The 27,920-nt window shown below is 36.8% G+C and overlaps 2 protein-coding genes across 2 annotated transcripts; one reads left to right on the plus strand and one right to left on the minus strand.

The window, feature by feature from the left end:
* Nucleotides 1-846: 846 nt before the first annotated feature.
* LOC136239648 (uncharacterized) lies at nt 847-10,088 on the plus strand. The gene is made up of 5 exons (XM_066030424.1): nt 847-985; nt 6,717-9,227; nt 9,360-9,539; nt 9,605-9,820; nt 9,878-10,088. Exons 1-5 carry the CDS (start codon nt 925-927, stop codon nt 9,907-9,909), a joined length of 3,000 nt encoding a protein of 999 aa, XP_065886496.1. The 5' UTR covers nt 847-924; the 3' UTR covers nt 9,910-10,088.
* A 3,713-nt stretch (nt 10,089-13,801) lies between these two features.
* On the minus strand, nt 13,802-26,554 carry LOC136237704 (uncharacterized). Its single transcript, XM_066027919.1, has 4 exons — nt 26,392-26,554; nt 25,751-26,323; nt 14,445-19,527; nt 13,802-14,030 (listed from the first exon to the last, which is right to left on the minus strand). Exons 1-4 carry the CDS (start codon nt 26,552-26,554, stop codon nt 13,958-13,960), a joined length of 5,892 nt encoding a protein of 1,963 aa, XP_065883991.1. The 3' UTR covers nt 13,802-13,957.
* Nucleotides 26,555-27,920: the final 1,366 nt, after the last annotated feature.

Consider the following 27,920-nt stretch of genomic DNA (forward strand, 5'->3'; position numbering starts at 1 on the left):
GCTTTAATTTGTATGTCACTATCATGTTAGCACCAAATGATATGTATGGATAAGTTGCAGAGCGCAGTGCTCCTCCAAATCTTGCTCCATTGCATAAATTCCACCATTAAAGTTCCATTAAATAAGATGCTACAGTTCAAGTAAGACTGAATTCCCTCGCCATTTTCACTTGCTTCATTACTATCACATATCACCATCGTGTTTCCATGAAATGATATTTCTGAATAACTTCTCAAGTGTACTAATGCTCCACCATATTGAGCTCTGTTGTCAATAAATGACACATTTCTACTATCAAGGAAATCTGACCATTTTATTATATCAATACTGAGCCCCGGCTGCCATTTGTATCAGCTTTATTATCTTTATACCTCACTGTAGTGTCTCCATCAAATTTTATAGCTGAATATTCTGTAGAGAATATAGATCTCCCAAATGTAGCATTGTTCAGTGATGGCTAGCTAAATGTCACAGTTGAGTAGCTAGCTAGCTATTCATCAAATTAGTGTGACGATACATTTCTCATGAAAGTAAAGTAAAGTACAGTACTCCGCCACTTATACTGGCTTTGTTATTTCTGTGTATCAGTATCATGTTTCCAGTAAAGCCAATAACTTCTAGAATAGGTAGCTATATAGCTATAACTCCATTGTTATTGTCACTACTAATTGTCACTTAATTTTGAATATCTATAAAATGCGTTGTCACCATTTTTTTTCAATTTAAAAAAATATATTGTGCCTTGAAAGTGCTGGTGTGTATCTGTACGTGACGAAAATTGGTGTATGGCTATGCACGCGAGACTGTATAAACATGTTGACAATTGTATACTTTTGTTAAAATTGAATATCACGTGCCATAAACAAACTATCGGATGGTGATCGGTGAATCTGGAAATCGAAGAACTACCCGGTATGAGCAATCATGACGGGATGGAGTGTTTGTCACATGCTCCTACTTCTGACTATCAGCTGGAACAACACCAGTGAGTTCGTACTAGTCGGCTAGCCAGACCACTTTTTCCTCGACTTTTTCTTACTTTTGTATTGGGTCGAGAAAAACCGACTCAATACAAGAGAAGAAAAAGTGGTCTGGCTACGCATGAAGTCACACAATCAGTCTGGCTATTTTGTGGGCCACGTCAAGGGTGACACGTACGTGCACTCTGGCGAGCTTGCGGTATCATGGAAGTATTACGTAGTGCACGGTGGTGCTAGGGAGGGATGAAGACCTTAAAACGTCATACTGTGTTTGTCACATATACAGAGCCACGCCCACAGTTGGGGTTGCAACCCGGAGAACGAATTTTAATTAGGTCACTTATTAATTATTTGTAACCGGATTTAGCAAAATCAACCATGTGGATGCAAGAGCCAAAAGTGAGACAACACCAGCATGAAGTTGCTGCACTATCAGGCTAACAATTTCCATATCAAACTCGCCTTCAACTTGTCAGGTCTGATTTTGGTGGACTGTTTTCTGACAGCTCTGTACAGGTCTGTGAACAACAGGGAAGTGCTTTGGGGTGTTCATACATTCTGTACAGACGAGCGGGGAGCTGAATGTGTGGTGTATGTCTGTTTTATGAGATTTCAGTCTATTTCCTGTCTCTGACAGGCTGTTTTGTGGTCTGGTGCCTTCAATTACCATACTCGTCCATTTTGTAGTCTATCTCTTGCCCACCCTGTTCCCCACCCTCTGAGCAACACTGGTGAAAAAACCTATCTAAAATGGTGGGAAACTCTACAAGGATTACCTTGGCCACCAAGTGCTCTTAAAGGTTGTGAATTGCTCCATCTTTGGTGAAAAATCCATATGTGTAGCTGCCAAGGCTGGTGAGTAACAACACTGTAAATTATTAAAATACATTTTTTTAAATGCATTCGTAAGGGTGATTTTCCAAAATCCAGGCACATCAATTTATGTTTCAGATCCCCATATCAAAAACTTTGACACCAGGTACGAAATTGTAGTGTGAAGAAACTTCGTTTTTTCATATGTTTTGTGATGTATTTTTGTAGAATGGCCAGTCAAGCCATTAGTTTGGGCGGATTCATCAAATGAGACAAAGTTTAGCGAATTTGGGTAAAGGCAACCCAGCACACTTTTGAGGTTTGCATACTGAGGTAATGAATTTCTCCTATAAAAAATTGTATGGAGCATGCATTGTGGTGGAGTCAACTGTAAATAGCTGCCACTATGAAAGTGTTACAACAATAGTTTGGATGCCATTGTATAGAGAAATTCAAGGGCTTTATGGTTTGTCGGGCAAATTATCGATTCTTTTTTTATTTTTTAGACTTTACAGCATATAGTATACGAAGGCATAGTGATGGGAAGAAAGAAGATACAAATGTTAGAGTATGCTGATGGTCTGGCAGCAACCTGTGCTGCCAGCCAAACAAAAAGTAATTACTAACAAAAAAAATTAAAGTTAATAAAACTACTTACTTAATTACTTAGCAAAACCACTAATGGGCACACTTTTGCCTTATTTGTATATAACGCGAATACATGTATTTTCTATTGGGCAAGAAACAATGGCTGTTGACAAGATTTTTTAACTGATAAGTGGGACCAATCTAAAACTACAAAAAGGACATAAAGTAGTTTTTAGGCTGTTTTAGTGTAAGAATTGGGGTTAAAATTTAATGCTTTGTAAAATTTTCCAAATGTGACAATTTCCAATAGCCTTTTCTGATATGCACCCACATTGCTATGTCTCACCGCATGATCCCCTGCCCGCATCGCTCTCTATTCGGTCGAAGTGGCCTGCGTTGATCAAGAACTGTGTAGGAATCAGTGACAGTCACGAATAGTTCAGTTATGAGCCTAATGTCATAATGGCATGCAAAGAACCATGTCCATTTAATTTGCAAACAAATCCTAGCAGTGTGCCCATGGAATTATAGTTCAGATGAATATTTTGTCATACTTAGCAACAACTGGTAATCTCTTACATGTGGTGACTGTTCTATTAGAGTATTTGACTGACTTCTCTAATGGAGTATATCTTGATCTTGTATGGATTTATTTTTTCTTTTGTATGTGTGTGGTGTGGGAGGGGCACGTGCCTTCTATGTCCCTCCTTGTATCCGCCACTGACAATTAGTCCAGTCATTTTAGCCAAAAAAATGGGTCAACCTTTAACTAATTGCAACAAAAACAGTTTCAACTGTTTCTGGTACAGAAAAGTGTGCTCTACAACATATTAAAAGTCTCGGTAAGTCTCGTGAGGGGAAAGTGCTTTTTTGTGACCTTTTATGGCCAATTTTAGTGATTTTCAGTTCTATTTCATCTGTGCATTATCAAAACCACTCAAATTGGGTATAAAATGATTGGTCTTACCATAAGGAACAATGTGATACTTGTTTGGTGTCCATAGCTTAATCTGTTCAAAAGTTATAACCATTTTACCTGTCACTTTAGTCCTGCCCACGCATATAATTGAATTTTGTTTAAAGCAATTTCTATTAATGATACTTTAACTATGGCAGGAGACACATTTTCACAACAGAGGGTCATGATGAAACCTTAGATGTATTTGTTGCCATGGAAACACATAAGTACATACTTTTGTACAGTTATTGTAATTATTGTAAGATATGAACAATACTTAAGATGATATGCATTACAGAAGATGTACACAACTGAGTTGGTGCAAGTTTAAAGTAGAATTGTTTTCAAGTACTTCTGAATTAGTACATCCTGGCCTTCCCATAAGCAACAGAGCATTTCACATTGTGCTTCTTGCATGTGCAGTTGTACACTTCATACTGCCAGCTAAAGTCAGCCTCACTTGGTGCTTGTGGCAAATCAGAAAGTAATGGAGTTTCATGCCCATTGTAGGGGGTTCATTTTGCCACAGCTACCTCTTCACTCAAATATTTGAAAATAAACTTAGCATTTTGTATGGATGGGTAAAAGGTGCGTTTGTGGCAAATTTTTGTTGATATGTTTGTGGCACAGAATTTTAGTGACTCACCAGGTGTCAAATTGTATAAAATATCTAATGTTTGTTCTGCAACGGAAATTTCTTCAGGGGTAGCTGACTCTTTAACATTACAGGTTTGGCTTGTTCTCAAATGACTTGATGGATATGTGCACTTTACGATACCATACAGGTGTGAGGTAGTATCACAGCCAAGGAATGCATGCAGAGAAAGGACCCAATTACTCATTTATAGCCTTGATGTTCAGCTTTTTTGTGCATTTATTGGAAGAAAAAGTAGACTGAGACTCCAGACTGGCATGATAGCATAACCAGATGTGACTGTCAGGCTGAGTGTACTATCTAATAGACTTACCAGTGTTATTGATTTATAATTACTAGAGATTTAGATTGGCCGTCACTCGAATCTAGACAAAGAATTGATCAACTGCAAACATTTTATGAAGGGATCAACAACTTATCAGGATTATCTGTTCCACCAAATTTCTTGTCAAATCAGTAATCCACCAGACACCACCACACTCACCAATTTTTCCAACTCAGTACGGTCCAGTTATTACCAACACTTTATTTTCGAGAACAATCAAAGATTGGAACAGGTTACCAGTAGCTGTCTCATAGAATCAGAAAACATACGTAGATACATTTACCAATTGCTTATTGTCTATCTAATCATTTGCTGTATGTTTTGTGTAAATGTGATGTCTTTCACTCCCTGGGTGCATTGACAATTGCTGTCTGCACAGTAAAAATAAATTAATAAGTAAGCAAAACGTTTTCTGTTGCTTGTGGCAAATACAGAGAGTCGGGATGTACTAATTCAGAAGTAATCAAAAGCAATGATGATGATGATGATAATGATGAAGATATGAGTAAATATATTTGTATTGCACTCATTCTACTTTAGACTCAGTTGTGTACATCTTCTGTAATGCATATCATCTGAAGTGTTGTTGATATCTTACAATAATTATCACAATAACTGTACAAAAGTACACACTTATGTGTTTCCATGGTAACAAATACATATAAGGTTTCATCATGACCCTCTGTTGTGAAAACTTGTCTCCTGCCATGGTTAAAGTATCATTAATCCAGAAAGAAATTGCTTTAACAAAATTCAATTATATGCGTGGGCGAAACTAAAGTGACAGGTAAAATGGTTATAACTTTGAAACAGATTAAGCTATGGACACCAAACAAGTATCAAATTGTTGCTTATGGTAAGACCAATCATTTTGTACCCAATTTGAGTGGTTTGGATAATGCACAGATGAAGTAGAACTGAAAATAACTAAAAATGGCCATAAAAGGTCACAAAAAAGCACTTTCCCCTCACGAGACTCACCGAGACTTTTGATATGTTGTAAAGCACATTTTTCTGTACCAGAAACAGTTGAAACTGTTTTTGTTGCAATTAGTTAAAGGTTAAACAGTAAAATGACTGGACTAAATGCTGTTACTACGATCATTACAGTTGATTTTTTGTCACCATAATTATTTGATGTCTCAGATTTGTAAACTTGCACCTTTTTATCACAACTTGGCTTCTTGATGTTATTACCCAAGGTAGACCGAACATGCAGAACACCAAGGCCATGGTCAGGTATGCAGAGGCATAGCCAGAACCCTGGCCCAGGCCCAGGCATCAATACTTTGATATACTCTAATAAAGCAGTCACAGTATCAGAGAAGCAGTGGTATGCATAATAGTTGGTGGAGGGCAGCTATTGTCAGCTGGTAGTAGTTACCTTTTGTTTCTTTTTTTTCAGTCTTTGGCTTACAGCTAGGTCCTGACATCACCAAAAGTCTGGCTACACCTCTGCAGGTATGCACTTGCTGCAACCACAAACTCTAATAAATAGGGACTGCATGGTTTAGCTCATACCCTATTTTTGTTTTGCATTACTGGAAGTGCATGCAGCCCCATGCACCTCCATGCATTTTGAAACACCCTTGATTGCCAACTTTGTCTGGACTAAGATATATATGGCAATAAAAATGAACCTCTTTTGTTTCTTCTCCAACTGTAGGTGATTATATCAAAGTCTACATCAAAACTGAAGTCTAATATAAAATTTACAATGATTCCCCTAGCTTGCTGTTTGTGTAATGTGCAGTTCTTTTCAGGGTCTTGAATAAAAATGAGCAACAGTGTTAGTAATACTATTCATCATGCTTAAGCACATAGCATGATGGTCATTATAATGAATTCATATTGTTGGGTTAATGGATGCTGATAGTAGAAGAACAATTACAAATGATCCACTTGATTTGATCCAGAAAGGTTTCTAAGAATGAATAATTCTATTTTGTGCATCTCCCAATAACCTATACATTCCTTCCAGCAACATGGTTGTATCACAAACAAAAGACGTTTGCTCTGTTTAATCCAACGTTTAAAATAGACCATTAGTATGCTCTATTCCCATGAGTTACAAGTTAGGATCAATTTTAGTAAGACTAAGAATAAGCATTCATCAGCTGGTGTCAAATTTAGAGGATCTACTCTTAGGCATAGAAACATAACATTACTAAACTTCATATTAGTCACAAATTATATCATGCAAGTTACATACTGTGCATGTAAATTTTAACAAGGTACATGTAGGACACTAGATAGGTTGTGTGTAATAAACTTGCATAACCTTTATAGCACCACGTGATTTTTATATGGTAGTTTAGGCATTAATTTACTGGTATTTGACAGTACAATGTATGTATGTTGCCATAGTAAATGTTGCCTTTTTGGTTTGTGTGTTAGATGCTCTCACTGTCACTACCAACTTCAACATGGATGGTGTTAATGGAACTATCACATTCACACAACAGTCACCTACCAGCATAACCATGATAAGATTATCACTGACTGGTCTGGACCAGTATCCATCTGAACAGTTTCCCTGGCATGTCCACAATTATCCGTTTAGGACGAGACCTGATTTCTGTAGTGTTGCATCTGTTGGAGGTCGTTTTGACCCATTTATGGCCAGTAGTCAACCGGATTATTCAGCAGTTTGCATGAACAATCGTTCATTGTGTGAAGTTGGTGATTTGAGTGGGAAGTTTGGTCGGCTAAACCCTGACAGTATGACTAGTGAAGTGTATGAAGATGTGTTCTTACCGTTATATGGAGTATACAGTATTGTTGGCCGTTCTGTTGTTATACATCGTGGAGATGGAGCTTGTTGGGTATGTGCTAATATTGAATACCCAACTGATGTCACCATTGCTTATAGTCCATTTCGAAATGTTTTAGCAGGAAATATTTACTTCATTCAGCCTTACATGCCTGTGAGTTTAACAACTGTATTCACCAGACTATCAAATATTAGTGGATCAGTGAACTCTATTGGTCATAACTGGCATGTCCATGAAAATGCTATTGGGGACAGGGGTGATTGTGTTGAAGGGGGACCACATTATAACCCCAGGAGAATCCCTGTTAGCTCACCAACATATGAGACGTATTGTAATCCATCCAATCAGACTAGTTGTGAGATAGGAGATCTTACTGGAAAATCATCACGTTTGGATTTTATGAATGGCCGTACCACATCGTTGTACACTGATACAGAATTACCATTGAGAGTTAATAGTGATGGTTACAACATAGTCGGTCGTTCAGTTGTGATTCATGCTAGCAATGCTGGAGGTCCAAGAATTGCTTGTGCTAATGTAACAAAATACAGTCCTAGGATGGCTGTTGCAAGGTTTCAAGAAGACGGAGTTAGTGGTCAAATCATTTTCCACCAAGTGTCTCCTTTTTCTCCTACAAATGTCACAGTAGAGTTGACTGGATTATCCTCCAGAGCAAGTGGCTATCATCTACATGATTTTCCAGTAGATGAAACTGTTCCAGGTAGTGAGAAATGTGCTAATAGTTTTGCTGGTGGTCACTTTAATCCAAGAAATGTTATACAAGACACATCCTCACCAACAACATTTGATGCATATGAGATAGGTGACTTGAGTGGTAAATATGGTAGTTTGGCTGGTCAAGACTCTATCAATGTTATCTATTCAGATCCTTACCTACCACTGTTTGGTGTTGACAGTATTGTAGGTCGATCTATTGTGATACATTATCCAAATGGTAGTCGGTGGTTGTGTGCTAACATAAAGTATGACATGGAAACAGTTTCTGTTACAGTCGACATCACTTCAGAAACACTTCAAGGGAAACTTGTCCTCACTCAGCTAGCTAATGATCCATTCTCAGAGACTATGATATTTTTAGATGTGGACTATACTGGTCCTCCTATATCAGTCATGTCTAGCCCAAGTATGACACCAACTCCCACCCAGTTGTCAACCAGCATAATGTTGTCTACGAGTATGTCCATGTCCACGTCAATTTCCACTACGCTGCCATCTTCTAGTAGTTCAATGATATCATTGTCATCTTCGGTTTCTACTATGCTACCAACTTCTAGTAGTTCAACAATGACATCCATGTCCACTTCTACCGTGCTGCCGTCTGTCGCATCAACTTCCACATCAACGACTACCTCTGTGATGCAACCATCTACTCCTACAATGCTACTGTCTTCTAGTATGGTGTCCATGTCAACTTCTACTGTGCTATCTTCATTTGCAACTTCAGTGATGACATCTATGTCAACAACAACTTCAACAATCGCAGCTATGTCAACTACAGCTCTTCTGTCTTCTTCATCTACAATGATGGCCTCCATGTCTGCATCATCTGTGCAGCCACAGACAACAAGTATGACACAGTCTGTCTGTAGTTCAACTGCTGTAGTATCATCTACTGTAATAGTCTCTACAACACCTACTATTGAAGTTACTACTAGCACACCTGCTGTTACCATTTCTACAACTTCTACTAATGATGATGCTAAAACAACAAGTTCTGAAGTGAAGGAGGAAACTACCACTAGTGTTACTGAAGCACTCACTACATCTAGTACCAGTCTCACTGTTAGTTCTATGATGTCAGTTTCTTTTGACCCTGATCCGATGATGACAATGGACATGAGCTCTATGCTTCCGTCACCCACTGGTGGAGCTCGAAGGAAGAGGGATGTTTTTAAAAGACAAATACAGGGATCAGATGGCTTTATTCATCTCTCAATACAAACCAGTTGTGGGGCAGGTGCTCCGGCAGTTAATCCTTATGGTGCTCCACTGACGTGTTCACCTGATAACCAACTAGCTTGTCCAGTTGGTGACCTGACTGGTAAACATGGAGTATTATCTGAGAGGAGTTTATTGACTGATCTTAACTTACCATTATCTGGACCAAATGCTAGTGAGTTTGTTCATACATCTTTTAGTGACTGTTATTTACTGCTAGTATGTATGTTAATTTTTGAAACTATTGATGGCAATGCAAAATGTGGAATTCATACACATTGATTAAATGATATGCTTCTTTCTACAGTTTCTGGTTCAGGGCTGGCAGTTAGAGTTGGAGATGATAGCATGCTACCAATTGTATGTGTGCAATTGCCAGCAGCAAATGTATCCCCTAAAGTGATGACTACAACAACTTCCACCGTTTCTGCAACTCTACCAACCACCCCCACCCTCAACCCTCCTAATTATCAACCTTCTGCAACAGGTAATAAATTGTAACCCGTACAATACATGGTTAGTGAAAATTACTACACTTCTATGTATATATAGATAAGAAACTAATTATCATTGCCTCTGGAACTACCGCTGGTGTGATTGTGGTAGCATTTCTGGTGTTAGTATTAGCTATTAGTTATTGTCTGTGGAAACGTCACAAAAAACGAAGCCAATATTTTGGAGGGACTGGTCAATCAACTATAGGGTATCAACAGCTTTCTGTGGAGTTAAACAAACAGTCTAGATTTAGAAGGACAAAGAAACATGAAGGTAATTATGCTTACTTGCTATATATATGGTAAATTTTTAATTTGTTCTAATGTACAGATGAGGATGACGAAGATTGTGTTGAGTTGTGAGATTACACCTAGCTATGAAATACTTTTAAGAACTATTTTTAAGTTGCTAGTTATATGCATGCTAGCTAGTATAGCACTTTTCCAGTGGATGGAATGACAGCGTCTGCAATATATGTCATAGTAGACCTACATTTTTGTATAGCTGAATAAAGACAAGGTTACTGCCTGTTTATGTTTAACACTATACACACTATTGGTTGCCCAAATTATATGTGACCTGAATGTAGGATTTTAAAACCAACATTTGGTTTGGCTTTATCATATAGGGTTCATGCATTGTGACTGCCTGCAGCTGGCAGATCATCATCAGCAAGATCAAATGCCACAAAACTCGACTCTCCTAACCAAAATTAATTATGACAAAACAAAAAGTTTTGCTACTCATAAACATTATAAACTCTTATGCCCACAAACACTTATGCTTTTAAAAATACTTTAATTAGTTAATATAGTTGGGGTCAAATACTTTGAAAATAGAAATACAGATACTCTGAAAACATGAAATACAAAATACAAATACTTTTATCCAGGATGTATTTCAAATACAAATACTTTTAACAGCATTTAAATATTTTTGATCTGAACTACACTTTACACAACCAAATAGTACACACCTCTGTTTTAATATTGTTCTAATAAAATTTTAAGTGTATGGTAAAAACAACTGACCACTTGTAATAGCTTAGTAACTAGTTAGCTACATTTACAGATTAAGTCATACAGATTCTCTTCCAAGCAAAGTATTTGCAGAAAGTATTTTAGGTTTTTACGTAAAGTATTTAAGTACAAGTACATGTTGTTTCAAAACTTCACAATACAAATACCAATACTCAAAAATAGTACTAAATACAGCTAAATACAAATATTCATGTACTTGACCCCAATCTTAATATAAAATATCCTGGCTGTGCTAGCTGATTTACTGACAAAATATAAACTCTGTTTGTCGTGATGAGGTCTCCAAATGCGCAATCAATAACAGATACCGAACAGAAATATTACTAAACAACCCCATTTGAGCTGCAGTAATGATCATACATACTAGATGCAACCGTTACCACTTAATATGCTAGCATTATGCTGGCATAGCACCCCAGCCTATCATGCTTTTAATTATGCCACTGGTATATTTGACACATTCCTAACTGGTAGGTGTGAACTAGGGAGCTTAATTCCATGAAATAGATCAATATACTCCCTAATAGAGCAGTCAGTGGAAACTGCATTGTGCATCTAATAGAATATTCACTTTGTAGTGAAATACTCTAATAGAGCATTCATACATTAATACTATTATTGTTACTAAAGCTTTACAGTGACCAGCACTAAAGGTCTGACAGCAACATGTGCTGCAGCCTTTAAAATGTTCCAAGATAATTGTTGCTAACCTAGGAGCATAATGCAAGAAGCACTGAAGAGCATAACAGGCAAAAATTTAGAAATTCCTGAAAGCATTTTGGGAAAAATTTTGAGCATATTTGACTCGGGCCTACTATAAGTTCAGCAACTACTCAAATTGTGTATAATTCATATTGTTACCCAACCTGTAACCCTGAATGCTACCACAACCATTTTTGATAACTACACTAAGCAAATGTTACATATTCAACATTAAGCCTTCTGAATGCAGATCATTAACTACTCTATTTGCAAGCATTAGTGTCACAAGTACAACTCCCACCACTACTTTAGGTTTAAGGAAGAAAATCCATCCCTCCTGGAGGAAGACTGAGTGTGGCCCCAACTAGACATTGGGTGACCTGCAGTTTGAATCTTGGGGTTGGAGGGATTTTTTCCTTACTTTGGCCCCTTTCTGTTACACCTTTTCAGCTATAAGTCATTAAGTCTAAGTCCTTGAAATTAGGTTAGGTAATCCTAAGGCTGCAGCACATGTTGCTGTCAGACCTTCAGTGCTGGTCACTGTAAGGTGTTAATAATAATAATAATGCTCGTATTGTCAAGTCAACAACTTCAATAATATTATTCTCATCCCAACTGTAAAAAATATTTAACCTCAATATACTATTATCAATTCAAAATTTACTACAATGGCTGCTATTATCGTTTCAACAACTAAGTTTTCAAACTTGATTGCTACAACTGGTTTAACAACCATTCCATTTACAAGTAATTCTGTGATTAATTCAATGACAGATGCTACCAATTCATCTTCGGGCCTGAATACTGGTTTAATAACAACAACTTCGAATATAAAGAAAACATATGAACTACTCATCAAATAACAATCACCACAAGATCTTGCAATAGTAACCAAGGCAACCCCAAGGTTTTTATTGCATCATTGTATATGACATCTCCTTTGGAGTGAATTATTAATGCTTCCAGTCTTATTGTCACAAATTGCCAAAGCTTGTGGTTTCTTAATGTTGTAGAAATTTGTGGGTGTGATGTTTGTGGGTGTGATGTGTTCATTATTGTAATTGGTTGAGCCACAAGTGTCTTAGTACAACCTATACAGTGACTGTGTGCTGCTAGGAGGGAAGAACTTCCCTCCAATGTGGGTGAAACCTATGTATACTGTACTAACTACGGTACCTGCTAGTATGCCCTGAAGGCCTGAACTACTGAAATACATTCAAACAATAATTTCATGGTTAAGTTGCATGTGCCATTTTTGAAGGTAAATTATACTCTGAATTTGAGGGTTTGTTGAGATTTGATATCAGTGAGTCCAACTTAGGTATGTTTGTGCAATGTGTGATTTTGTGTGTACATGTGTAGTGTTGTGTGTGTGTGTGTGCATGCGTGCGTGCGTGCGTGCGTGCGTGTGTGTGTGTGTGTGTGAGGCGGAATAGTCTGGCAATCAAAAGGTTCCAGGTTTGATTCACCGCTTTGGTGTTGTTGCTGTTTCCTTGAGCAAGACACTTTACTAACATTGCTCCAATCTACCCAACTGTTAAAATGGGGACCTGGTGGTCTGGTGCCAACTGAGGAAGCAGCCCACCCACATCAATGGTGTAAACTGAATGCCAACTGTCCATGTCTCATATAGCAGGTGAAGGAAGGTTCAGGTGGGACCTTGGGTGCCCACACCTTTGCCTGTGAGACATGGTACAGCCTGTTGCATGTTACTAGTCCTGAGGTTTGCCTGTGCTGACTCCTAGCACCTGAGTAGCACACAAAGGCTTTGTTCTTTTGCTTTGGCACTGAAGACTTAGTAATGACTTAAAGTTTGGAAGAGGAATCATTAATGGAAAATATGTTTTTTATACCCCTTTTAACTGTCATATGAGGGAAGAAAGGTACAAACACAATAATACAGTTATGCATATGCATATCAACTATACTATAATTCAATCATGAACGTTTGCTTACCCACATATTCTATACAGTTAATTGTAACTTCAGTTATAGGCAGTGGAAATGAGAAGGGAGTAGGGGTCCTTGCCCCCATATTCATTGCAGGATATTTAATAAGGCAAGATGGCGTTCCATTGGCCCAGTGTGAACACAAAATGACCCACACAACTCATGGATTCTGCTCCAATTTTCTCAGCACTAGTTCAGCTTTGTGACTAATACACACCAACATAAGCTGATTGGCCCAGTGGTATACTACTGGTGGAGCAGATGTCTGGTTTGGGCCAGTTTAGCTCAGAGTCGAAACACTTATCAAAAACCCTGATTCATTGGACAATGGTTGTAGTTAAAGATCATCGAGAGATCGAGATACTCTAATAGAGCAGTCTATCATTCTAATAGAACAGTCACCTTTATATGCTGTTAGTAGCTACTTGATTTATTTGCAAAATATAGTGAGATCATCATACTGTCTCAGAGCTTCTAACATCTTTTCCTGGGAACAAGCCCCCCCAGACCCACATTCATACTACTGGCTTCAAATTCCACTGTATAAGTTTCATTTCCCCCACAGTCCTTGATCTGAGTGACTACACACAGCTAGCCATATTGTTGTGTTATAGACATATGGTACAACACTGATGTATTTTGTATATAGTGAATTTTGATATACAAATGTGTCACAGAATGGCCATATTGTCATACTTAAATAATTTGCATACAAAAATCAGTCTTCAATTTCAATCATCACTTCCAAAAAAGATTCACGGTAGCAAGTAACATCTTCATCACGATTTCCTCTAAAATTTATGTACACAAATAAATGTTATGTTTGATCCCACAATATAATTATGTATGGATTTGTAAGGAAGCTAAAACCTAGGAAGTCGGAAGCTTTACATGAACATGGAGAAAAAATCCCAGGCTAATATGGCAACCTATTCAACCTGCAGTCTATAGTTAAAGGAGCCACAGAGCATATAAGGTTGGGATCCCATCTGTATTCAATCTAGTAGACATAAACAATAACTTTTTGTAGAAATAAAGAGCTTACTATCCTACTATATAGGAGATATTCAGAATGAGTAAAACACACATTAAAATGTTTACACTTAGACACTTTTACTGTTTTACCTCGCACCATGTACATATACACAATAATACATGCACAGGTACATACTCACATACTCACCAGTATGTATGTATACACTTACATTTCACATATAATAGCATTTCTCCTCATGTTATCATCCACAACAATACCAATATCATTCACTGGCACTTCACTGTCAGCAGTAGCATTAGCAGTATCAAGTGTAGTTCTACAGTGTGGGATCACTGTCTTGATAGTCTCTTTGTTTACTAATAATTCCATGGCAACAAACCCTACTAGTGGTAGTATCACTAAATTGAAAATGATTACTAACAACCCGTTGTGATCAAAAGTGTCAATGAGCGGCACCATTAAAAGTAAAGTCACTAACTGTAAAATAAAGCCATCAAAAAAGTTAAGAGTTTTATTTTCATATGGCTTAACAGTTATTAGGATGAGTGCCAATAGTGTACTTGCAATGATTAGCAGAAACTGTGCAGTGTTGTTGTTTGATGGGTTAGCAATGATTATCAGAATAATAACCAGTCGGCAAATCATGTAATAAGCTGCAAAGTAACGATATTTGTCTTTGAAGCATCCTTGGAACTGATCCAGCAATGGTTTAAACCTGGTAAAGTTGATCTTGTGGTTAAGGAATGGTTCTAGTAGCAGTAGAAGTGGTAGACCAACCACAATCACTAGTGTACATAACACTGCTATAATGAAATATGGTAAATGACGACCATGAAAATACTCTACATCTGGCGACAAGTAGATGTATACCTTATCCAGGTTATGAAACGTCAGTGATCTTAATAGCAGTAAGGAAGTTGTGGCCACAGAAGTGTAGGATAGTAGTAACAAAAAGCAGACAACATGAATTATTCCCCTGCTAACAAATGCTGAAAACCTGTAAGATATTCTTGCTGATAGGCAGATCGTTATTACAATGATTGTGACAGCTAGTGGATGGACATAATGTATAAACTGTTGATCAATGCCAACCATGTTTTTCACCAGACAAAGCTGTCCTAAAAATTGTGGAGTAACTTTAGCAACACTGGACATAACATTAACAGATATGAATAATCCTTTAGATGTATTCAAATTTCGGCCCAGTAAAGTATCCAGCATACTGTAATAGTATGTAATAGCATACAAGTAACCAATGCCAACATGATAGTATGTCATAATAAACACTAGTATAACTATGACTATCCAGTATATCATTGATAATGTGATTATCAGTACAGTCTGTCCAGTTGTGCATTTGTTATCACTTACACATTCTACAGAATCAAATGACAGAGTATATCCTTCCTCACAGCTGCCACAAGCAATGCCAGATCTGTGGGAAAGACACTGATTTGTTCTGACTGGTGAGAGTTGATAAAATCCATTGGTTGTTTGACAACAGGTGAAATTACAATAAATATTTGGACAAGGTGAGACAGTGGATGCATTATTAACCACACCAAACCAGTAACCTCTTTTGATGGATGATGTCACACCACTACAAGACACAACATCACTACCACTATAGCACACACATTTTTGTGTTTTATTATCATAATAGAAACCAGGGTGACACGGTGATAGCTCTGCTATTAATTTAATAGAAATTGTCTTTAATTTTGATTTATCACCATCATGTGATGTAACAGTCATTGAAAAGTTACGTCTGTTGGATAGTTTGTTTCCCACTACACTAATGCCTTTAAAAACATCGCAGAGAACAAACACAAATCGGGAGCCTTCAAACCTGAGATTCTTGTCTCCGCCACTCACAACAAACTCTGTCCCATCAGCAGGTTGATCATAATAGTCCAAAACACATGCATCAATTATAATTTCTTGACCAAGCATAATGTTTTTAATAAAATATATTTCACACTCTGTGTCATTGTCACCACCAATACATTTAGCAGGATCACCTAACACTAGTTTACTGGGAGGAGTATTAATGTGCTGGCTAAGCTGAAGATTTTCCTTACTGATGCCCACAACACTATGATTTAAGCAGACATCATCGCAAGTTGTGGGTATATCAATATAAACAGAGGAACCTATAAGGGCATTGTTGCTATAAAAATTGATGACATTATTATCAAACGTGATCTTATTGTTAGTATATTGGGGTAAATCCCCATATATGGCCCCACCATATTGATTAGCAGTGTTACCATGGAATGTAATGTCACAGACATCAGTGAAGGCTACAGTAAAGTTACTTGTAAGATACATCGCTCCACCGTTCTTTGTAGCTGTGTTGTTATAAAACCATGAAGAGGAATTATCTGATAACAATAAATTAGATTTCAAGACAGAAATAGCTCCACCATACTCAGCACTGTTCTTTGTTAACTTCACTGAAGCATTTCCTTTAAGTATAACATCAGAATGACTTTCTAAATGCATGGCACCACCATATTGAGAGACTTTATGGTCAGAAAAAAGTACCATAGAGTTATCTTTGATGGTAGCTGTAGAGTTGTCAATGACGTATAAAGCACCTCCACTCCTTGTGGCTTCATTATTGTAAAGTTTAACTTTTGTATTTTCTACAACACTTAAATTAATTTTGTCATTAAAATATGCAGCTCCGCCATAAAATCTGCCATAATTTTTGAAAAATAGTATTTTAGAATTTCCCTTCAAGTGAATTAGACAGTGACTAAAAGAATACACAGCTCCTCCACTCAGTCTAGCTCTGTTGTTAAGGAACATGACAGTACATTTTTCTTCAAATAAGACACTTGATTGGCTGATGACATACAGACCACCACCTGACTGCATTGCTGTATTGTTTTGAAAATTTACAAGGGAACTTCCTTTAAATTGTACTGTAGTGTTGTCAAATGAATATATTGCACCCCCATGCTGTATTGCCGTATTGTTTCTAAAGGTAGCTGAACAATTTTCACTAAACACGACGTGGACATTTGAAAGCAAATGTATAGCTGCTCCATCTTGTCTAGCTACATTGTTATAAAATGATACTGATGCATTTCCTAAGATTGAAGCATTAGAGTTACTAGAGTGCATTGCTCCACCGTAAACAGCAAAATTATGATAAAACGTTAACTGTGAAATGTGTTCAAGTACCAAATTTGAACTTACATCATAGTGCACAGCTCCACCAGTTTCTGCATGATTAGTTTCAAATGTTATTGTAGAGTTTCCATAGCAAGACATATGAGAGTAACGTGTGGCATATACAGCTCCTCCAAATTTGGCTCTATTGTTAGTAAATGTTACTTTTGAGTACCCACCAAACCTGACGTTGCAGCTTGCATAAGAATTTACAGCTCCTCCATTTTCACTAGCTTTATTACTGTTGTAAGTCACTGTTGTATTTCCATTAAATGACAATTCTGAATGAGTTCCAGAGAGCACTGCCCCTCCAAATTTAGCTGCATTGTCCTTAAATGTCACGTTTGAGTTTCCATCAAATGTGATGTCACAATTCTGATAAGAATCAATACCTCCTCCATTTTCACTAACTTTATTAACTTTGTATATCACTGTTGTGTTAGCATCAAATGATATGTGTGAATATGTTGCAGAGTGCATGGCTCCCCCGAACCTTGCTCCATTGTCAGTAAACGCCACCAGTGAGTTTCCATTAAACATGATTCTACAGTTCAAGTAAGATCGAATACCTCCTCCATTTTCACTTGCTTCATTACTGTCATACGTCACTACTGTGTTTCCATGAAATGATATTTCTGAATAACTACTCAAGTGTACTGCTCCACCGTATTGAGCTATGTTGTCAGTAAATGACACATTTGATCTACCATCAAAGGAAATGTGACCATTCTCATACATATCAATAGCCCCACCATTTGTATCACCTTTATTATCTTTATACCTCACCATTGTGTCTCCATCAAATGTTATAGCTGAATATTCTGTAGAGAATACAGACCCTCCAAATGTAGCCCTGTTTTCATTAAATGTTACGGTTGAGTATTCATTAAATGCGATGATACAGTCTTCATGAGAGTAAAGTACTCCACCACTTATGCTGGCTTTGTTCTTATTATGTGTCACTATCGTGTTTCCAACAAATGATATTTTTGAATAACTTCTAGAATACATTGCTCCTCCAAATTTAGCTGCATTGTCACTAAATGTCACTTCTGAATATCCATTGAATGAGATATCGCAGTTCTGATAAGAATCAATGCCTCCTCCATTCTCACTAACTTTATTATTTTTAAATGTGACTGTTGTGTTGCCATTGAATAATATATGTGAATAAGTTGCAGAGTGCATGGCTCCCCCAAACGTAGCCACATTGTTACTAAATGTCACGTTTGAGTTTCTGTCAAATGTGATACAGCAGTTTTCATAAGAATCAATAGCTCCTCCATTTTGACTAGCTTTATTATCTTTACACAGCACTGTTGTGCTTCCATTAAATAATATCTGAGAATTAGTTGCAGAGAACACGACTCCTCCAAATGTGGCAGTGTTGTCAAGAAATGTAACAGATGAGTGATTATCACATGTGACATTGCATTTATCATTAGAGTAAATAGCTCCACCACTCCCACTGGCTTTATTGCTATTGTATGTCACTGATGTGTTACCAATAAATGATATTTTTGAATAAGTGCTAGAGAACACTGCTCCTCCGAACTTAGCCTCATTGTTACTAAATTTCACTTTTGAGTTCCTATCAAATGTGACATGACAGTTATTGTAAGAGTTAACAGCTCCTCCATTTTTACTTGCTATATTACCTTTAAACACCACTGTTGTGCTACCATTAAATGATAAAACAGAATGGCTTGCTGAGTATACTGCCCCACCATATTCAGCAACATTATCATTAAAAGTTACTGTTGTGTCTTCATCAGATAATACACTACAGTTTTCAGAATACAGAGCTCCCCCACGTGCACCAGCCTTGTTGCTTTGAAATGTTACTATTGTGTCTTCACCGAATGCTATTACAGACTTGCTGTTGGAGAACAGAGCACCACCAAATGATTCAGCAACATTGTTTGCAAACTTTGTGGTTGAAGTTTTTCCACAATATAATTTGGAATTATTAAGGAATATTCCCCCACCTTCAGTACTTGCTGAATTATTGTAAAAAATAACATCAGATTTGTTTTTAATTGTAATTACTGAACCACTGCTGAAAATTCCACCACCAGCAATTGCTGTATTTTGCTTGAAAAACACATCACCTGAAATGTGTAGGCTATGTTGTGAAATGTAAAGAGGTACTCCTTTATTGTTGGTAAACACTGAATTTTGCAAGTATGAATACTGTAATGACATGTTACCTGAACCACCAATGTATACAATATTTTTAGAAGCTCTGTTGTAAGAGAAGTTACAGCCATCCATCACCAACCTTGTTTGTGTAACACTTGTAACCTCAGGAGTATAGTACAGCGCTGCACCGTGCCCTTTATTTTGAATGTTATTTGTAAATAAAGAATTGCTAATGTGAATGCTTATTGACACATCTGAGAAAACCACAGCTTGTCCAGTCGAGAATTTAAAAGAGCAACTATGAATGTTAAGGTTGGATGATTTGTAAAAACTGATTCCTGGATAATTTAGTTCATTGCTAGAACCACATTTCTCCCAACTGATTCCTGTTATAGTAACATTGATGCAGGAGGTAAAGCTTACTGCTCCAGTGCCATTGCAGTTCACTGTAGGATTTCCATGCCCAATTATTGCAATATTTTCTAACTCTTTTAAATTCACCTTAAAGGTAATCACCACATCCGTCATTATTTTGATAAAGGCATTACTAGTGAAATTGTTGAGTGCATCATCAAGTAAATAAAAGCATTGATCTCCAATTACACAGCACGGATGTTTATCTTGATCTGATGTATTGACTAAGTCAACTTTACATTGATCTGATATGTTGACCAAGCCTTTAGACTGAGTTGCATTAGTAATTCCCTCCGTTTCCTTGTAGAGCAGAGCTAGTAGAAAAATGATTGAAATTATTTTTGTTAACATGTCAGTAGTACACATGTATAGCAACCGCAAACTTGAGAGCTGCTCAATATTAGCATTTGAAGTGACATAGTATTTAAACTGTCAGAAACCATACATAATTTACCACAGCCATGACAAGGAAGAGCATAATGCCATAATACTTGAAAGTCCGTGACAGTTGAAGACATGCATGTAAACACAGTTAACTGAACAATGCAAGCAGTATAATTATACAAGACATTTGTGTGGCAATACAAGAATGACAATTTATGAATAATTGCAAAAACTATATAGTTGTGATACTTTAAAGGTATGACATGTGACTGGATTTGCGAAAAAGTGCTTTTTCCATCCATTTTACACACCAGCAAACAAAATGTCATAACAGTTGATTCCTTACACTGATTAAGTTGCTTTTTGCATACAAATGCAGCCAGATACTGTAGCTTCACTCATGGATGATTACGTATATGCAATGATTAAAAAGTTATGAAGTTGTAAAGTGTGAAAAATGGGTCAAGATTTGTGTGTAAAAAAGGTACATTTTCTTTGCAAATCTGGTCACATATATTGTCTGCCAAAAGCCCATAATATACCCGTACTATAATAACTCCATAATTGTCAGTTTGCCTACAATGATACTTATTTATGCACACAAGAAGTGCCAAATACTACAAACTTCCTTGCAGGAAATAATACTGTGGTCACCTATCCCACTCATAGTTTTGAATTGTGTCTATATCTTTATCAAAATACTTCAAGTTCTTATTAAACACTCCAAATATTCACCAAACACTTCAAGTTCTTACAAGAAATTTACATTGATTCTTCAGTTCTTGTATGTAATTTGCTGTGGTGTAATAGATGTAGGTATGTGCTAATGTACTGCCTCCATGATTCCGTGAATAATGAATGACACTGTCCATTTAACTAGAGAAATCCAAGCATGTAGCTATGCATGCAGTAGTATAAAACTCACCTTTAACTAAATCATTTGAAACATTTTTAACAAGGCTTTGCAGTATATTTATGTTTTATAAAAAAAAGCCTGCAAAGTCAGTATATAGTCTTACTAGAATTCTATAAGAGAAGTAATATTAGCATAATCAGCACTCTTGCAGCAGGTGCCTATAGTTGATGTACAATAGTGCATGATATCACACTCCCACTCTATTATGACTTCAATATACAATACATGGATTAAATGTTATATGTCCATTGTTATAACTCACTCTAAACAGATAGCAGCTGTGATGTATTCTCAATTCTATAATATGTTCAGTTATAAGCAGTTTTCCTTCAGATATAAGGTGTTGAAGTAATACTCTCTACGTACTCGGTGTAAGAGTCTTGTAAAATAGCAATCAACAAATCACTGAGTTGGCCACAAGAGATCAGCACTCTTTAAAGCATAGGCTATTTTAGGATTCTTTTAATTTGGGAATGGTATCACCTAATATAGTAATTACTATTCTAAGCAACTTGTACAGCTATAATATAATGATAACCAAATCTTTATCAGTTTGGCTTCTCATAGCTATATTTCCTTTTCTCTTTATAACTACCAAGAAAAGATCAACACACTGTAACCATTGCACGTAACTGACATAATTAATATAATTTATTATACTCTGTTCTGTTAGCAGTGGTGGATCTCCAAAATGGGATTTCTGAAAATTACATTATAGATAGCAATAAATAAGAAGGTGTCTGAGGACATGCCTCCAAAAACTTTAGAAGCTCTACATGCATGAGATTGGATTTTAGGCTACTTTCATGCTAGCAGTCATGCGCAGTAATCCAATGTTTTAATAAACAAACTAACTGCAGGGTAGCAAAAGTAGAGGCCATAAGCTGTAGCTTTGATTGTTGTATTAGAGTAGCTACTTGACTGCTCTATTAGAATATCTTGATAATTTTAATACAATGGGAAACGAAAAATGAATTGAGCATTTCTGAGAGTTTATGGATGCTATTTAAATGCAATTATATGCCACACGCATGCTACGGAATACAGTACTATGAATTAATGGTATGCTCACTGCAGTCACCGTCTTATGCAGTATGATGTACGCACTTCACAGTAGCTACTATGTGTATAAGATCCAACTACATATGTTTGATAATTGAGATTATACAACTTTCTTTAATGTATATGGTGCATGGCTATTAGTCACAGGAGTCCATGCTATGTGACTGGGGTTGTGAAAACAGGGCTTATGGGCATATCAAATTTGCCTACTTAACAAAACTGCATGACTCATAACTTATGCTGTGTTGCCATGACAGTACAAGATTCTACTCTTATTTAATGGCTAGCTAAATGGCAAGTTACAGCCAGAATCCAGATATTCCAGACTAGTAATTAAATATAACTTGTTATGTGATGGGATGTAGTTTGTGTCCACATGCAGATTTGGTTTTCTCAAATATTATAGCAGGCCTATATAATGTCTTGTAATGCCATCATGCTAACAAAAAGAGTCCTGACATTCTAAATAGAGTTTGAAAAAGAATTGTTAAAGAAAACTCTGTGCATTTTACTTGCAAAATTGGTTTTAGAAAAAAGAGAGTAAAAATTGGTCCAGTAGTCCAGTCCATGCAGTCCGGTGATTAGACTCTATATACTTACATTATACTAAGTGATCACAGGGAGCATACCATTAGTTTACAGTGAGTGGTAAAAGATAAATTGTCAATAATAAAGCTAATTAGGCTGCCACTGAGCTAAGTTGCTAAACCAGGCATGCCCATAGGTGGCTTTTGGCTGGCTGTGGGCTCGCACCTGGTTTACTGAAATTGTTTTCCAAAAATGTGTATGTTTGTATGTATATGTATGTATGTTTGTATATTTGTTTGTCTTTCTGTACCCATGTGAGCTAAATGGCTTATATTAAAACAGCCTGTATGTGAGAAATCAAGGCTGCACAGAACCAATATAAACCTTCTCTGGTATGTAAGCTTTTGCTTTGAGGTAGTTATTTTGAAAAAACGAGTGAAGCACATTTTTGAAGACATTATGAATGCCTTTCACAACAGGTATATGGGAGTAAAACAATGGGAATATTAACTGCATGGGCACCTGGTTTGTAGGAAGTAGGGTAACATCAACTCAAGTTGTTGTTATTGATGTGACTGCTGGCAAAATATACTGATGTGCTTTTTTAAAACTCATTTCCGAGAATACATGGTCACCGGTGTACATAACTACTACCGGTGAGTTGTTGTCATTCCAGACCATTTCAGACCTCTCGACTAACTTTAGGCTGCCAGAAAATACAGCTATAGGTCTACTCAAAGTCTCTACAATGCAAAACATAGCAGCCTATCAGTTCTCGGCCTGTACGTGTGTACAAGAGTCATTGATTTAAATTTGTACTGCAGTGTGACAGACAACTGATCATCATTACAAGTTTATTAGTTGACAGAATCATCCTCGGTCTGTAAAATATACCCTGTAAATTTGAAAGTATGAATTTCATGCCAAATAGATGGCAACTTGAGTCATCCCTTCAGTATGAAATTCATACTTTTAAATTTACAGTGTAACCTTCATACAAATATTTCTTCAGTTTCTATTAACTGTTTTGTGTGTATGTATATACAAATATTAAACTGTCCGCTGATAAATAGTAATAATTGTGCTGCACTCTGAAAAATCCTCACAGCTAGCGTAAGTTGAACATTACATATTGTCAAATTTAACACACTATAAGTGAGCTATACAATAAATAAAAACCAATCAAGGTTAACTAGAGACATATTGAGCTGTAATGGCCAACAATACAACACTTGAAATAATTTCCTTTAGTAGTTTCTATTGGTAAAGTGCTCCCCTCCTTGCATAGGCTTTATAGTGGATATGTGGTGGCATGAAGTGAACAAAATTACAATTACTTCTACACTATAACTTCTCACCGCAACATCTTTCAATTTTTTTGACTCTGATGATACTGAGAGCTAGCTACCTCAAAGCAGCTATAGATAATTTTGCATACCTGCATACCTAAAATCTCCACTAAAAATGCCCACATGGTTCAATTCATATATATGCCACAAGATAAAATGCTTAGTTAATTGCATACGATAAAAAAGTCAGCATGATCTGCAACAAATTATTACAGCAGCAAGATTAGATTATGAGCCTCACCTAGTTTTCAACTTTGCCCATACCAACAGTAATAAAATCTTTCAATACATTCTTCAATACAGCTTACCATCACAAATGTCTCATAACAATTATTCAGCATCCAACGACAAAGAAAAGGCACATCTATGTACTTTTATTCAGTATTTTCAGTCAACGATAACATATCAACCTTTGTACCTGACATGTGCACATTTTCCAACTCTCTTAGAGGCATAGAAATGACTGAGCCTGATGACCTTGCCATTCTTGAATCATTAGATGTCAACAAGACATGTGGAATTGATAACATCTGTCCAAAACTATTCAGATACTGTGCTCTACCACTATTCTCCATAAGTTTACGTACACACTGTGTCATCCCTATCTATATAATCTGCATGGAGACAAGTCCCTTGTAAGAAACTACCAGCCTATTTCCTACTTCATATACTTTCCAAGGTCCTATAGAGGAATTGAAGTATATCTTAAAGAGTGTTTTACAATTTATCAGTTTAGCTTCCTCCCTGGAAGATATCTGCCTTACAACAATTACTACTATAGTGCAGTAGATAAGTGAAACACATGTTCACTTCTAGCAGAAAGCATAAAAATTGGTACCTTGGGGTTTTAGAACATGCTGATTCAGACTTTTAGTGGAACCACTTCATCAGAGTATGGCTTCCCATTCAAAATGAAGATTTTTTAAAATTATAAATAAAATTTGACTGATTTCTGTTCTTTGCACAATAAAATTCTGCTGATTGTATTCTGTGCATATTACAATTTTGCTGATTAACAACAAAATTGTAATATGCTGTAACAGCAACCAGGTGTCAGCAACCAGGTGTCACATAACAGCAACCAGGTGTCACTGCACATGCTCAATATTGTGCAGACATATCACTTCGTGTTTACACTTGTAGTGGAATAGATAAGCAACAAAAAAGGCGAAAATGTTCACTTCTAGCAGAAAACACGAAACTTGGTATTTGGGGTTTTAGAACATGCTGGTTCTGAATTTAAGTGGACCCAGCTCATCAGAGCAAGGCTTCCTGGTTAAGGTTGAGCTCAGTATGGCTTTAGTCAAGATTTTTAGTTTTGACATTAGTTGTTTTGTTAACTACATTCTAAGCAAATGTTATCATTATATTAACTCTTGTTCTAAACAACACAGTCATAAACTTAATATACCATAATTATTGTTCAAATTTATTGTATCTCTTGCTCAGTGCATTGTCCACTACAATAGCACAACATTGTGCACTTCAAGTTGGCCTTGTGGCATTTGCAGTGTCCAAGACAGCGTTTCTTGCAGTTACATTTGATCAGTTCTCTGCATTGTTTTGAAGCTTCCGAAAGTGTTGTCCATAATGGTGTCCATTTTCCATCTGCATCCTTCTTCCAACCCCAATCACCAGGACTTGGAAGAGATGGGTTAGCTATCAGTGCTTGTCCCCAAATATAGCCTGCTTGGAATGATGCACATTTCACATGCTGATATAGAGCTGCTCTCGAAGGAGGAAGATTTTCCAGCTTTCTATTCCCATAGGAAAAGAGTTGCTTTCTTGCAGCATTGACAGTGAGAAGTTGGGAAGTACGGCTGTACAATAAAACCACAAATCTTTCTATCTCTTCCATGTAATCATCAATAATTGCCTCTGGAGTATGAGAAAGACAACCAAACAGAGTTGTTAGGCTTGGTAAAGACCTCCAAACATCCCAAACAGTTTTCTTTCCTATACCACAGAAAGATGAGACTGTATCACAGCCTGAAAAAGCATGCATGAATAACAATCCCTTGCACCAATCATCTCCAAGTTTAGCTGCAATTGTGTGAGCTGCAATGTATCTGAAGTTCTTATTGTGACCAAGTGCTAGCCATATCTCACATCCTTCCAATACACTATGGCAATTACAAGCACATCTGTGTCAGTTGCATGTACCATAATCTTCTTCATACCATGTTGGTAAGCATGAGCACAATGAAGCATAATAAGATGGTCAGCTTCTTCTTGCGTGCAAGGCTGAAGAGCAGAGATGTCTAATGTGTTGGTTGATATAACTCTTTCTCCTTTTGTGGAGACAAATATCTTCCCCTCAGGTGTGACAGCAGATTCAATCATTGAAGTAAGAAACTGGAAGAGTTCAGTTTTGTTGGAATCAACACGCAAAAAGCTCCTCCAGTTCTGAGGTATATGTGCTCTCTCAGATAAAACGATAATTATTTTTAGAGGCGCTTATTTCATATGAAGTTTCTATGGTGACAGAATAAGAGCAAAAGGCAATGAAATAAATGCTTTTCCATTATTTGTGTTTGCAAAAAAAAGGTTTTTATTGACTGATGGTGGATAAATTAAGTGGATTTTAAAAATTATCAGCAGCTTATTACAATAATTATAATATTAAGACTCTTCCAAAGGTACTCCATGGAACCTTTTGAACACCCCTAGATCCACCCTGACCTCCTAGTTATTTTATTACCTCTAAATCATTTAGCTAACCCCATGCATGAAAAACTCACCTTGATCCAGGACAGAGCACTCAAATCTACTCAGCAGCTAGATCTATGACCAGTATAAACATGAAAGTGATATGTCAGCACATTACTGAGCATGTTTAGTGACACCTGGTTGCTGTTATGTATAATCAGCAAAATTGCTATGTGCACAAATACAATCTATTGTGCAAAGAACACAAATCAATCAAATTCTGTTTATAAATATTTAAAACCTTCATTTTGAGTGGGAAGCCATACTCTGATGAGGCGGTTCCACTAAAATTCTGAATCAGCATGTTCTAAAACCCCAAGGTGTCAATTTTTACGCTTTCTGCCAGAAGTGAACATCTTTGCCATTTTTTGTTACATATCTGCTCCACTACTATAGTTACAGAAACTCTCCTCACAGCTAGATCCACTCATGCCAAACCTGACATTGTCTACATGGACTTTACAGTGTGGCTCATGATGGCCTTCTACAGAACATTACATGGCAATGGCTTAAATCTTCCTTAAAGTACTTATCTCAGTGTGTCAAAATAGGAAACTGTTCTTCAGATTTATGCAATGTTCTTTCTGGTGTTCCACAAGGTAGTTGCCTTGAGCCACAGTACTATTTGTCATTTTTATCAATGATCTCCCTGAGTGCATTCATTCTTCAATGCCTTTTCTGTTTGCTGATGGTACTAAATGCCTGCAGATTATCAATTCACCCGATGACATAAACCAATTTCAAGAGGACATTACTACAGCATCTCACATTGGGTAACACTGTACTAATCTTCTTTTATAATGAAGCTAAGTTTATATTCATCTTCACTCTGGCCAAGAGTTTCGACTACTCCATATGCATATAAGGTCAATGGTAAAACAATTCTCCAAAAATCAATACACAAAGACCTTGGTATTACCTCTACAGACAGCCTTCACACTATAAAAACTGAAGTGTTCACAGGACACCAAAATGTCCAAATACAGACACCATTATATTG

The sequence above is a fragment of the Dysidea avara genome, chromosome 11, assembly GCF_963678975.1.
Source record: "Dysidea avara chromosome 11, odDysAvar1.4, whole genome shotgun sequence".
NCBI lineage: Eukaryota > Metazoa > Porifera > Demospongiae > Dictyoceratida > Dysideidae > Dysidea > Dysidea avara.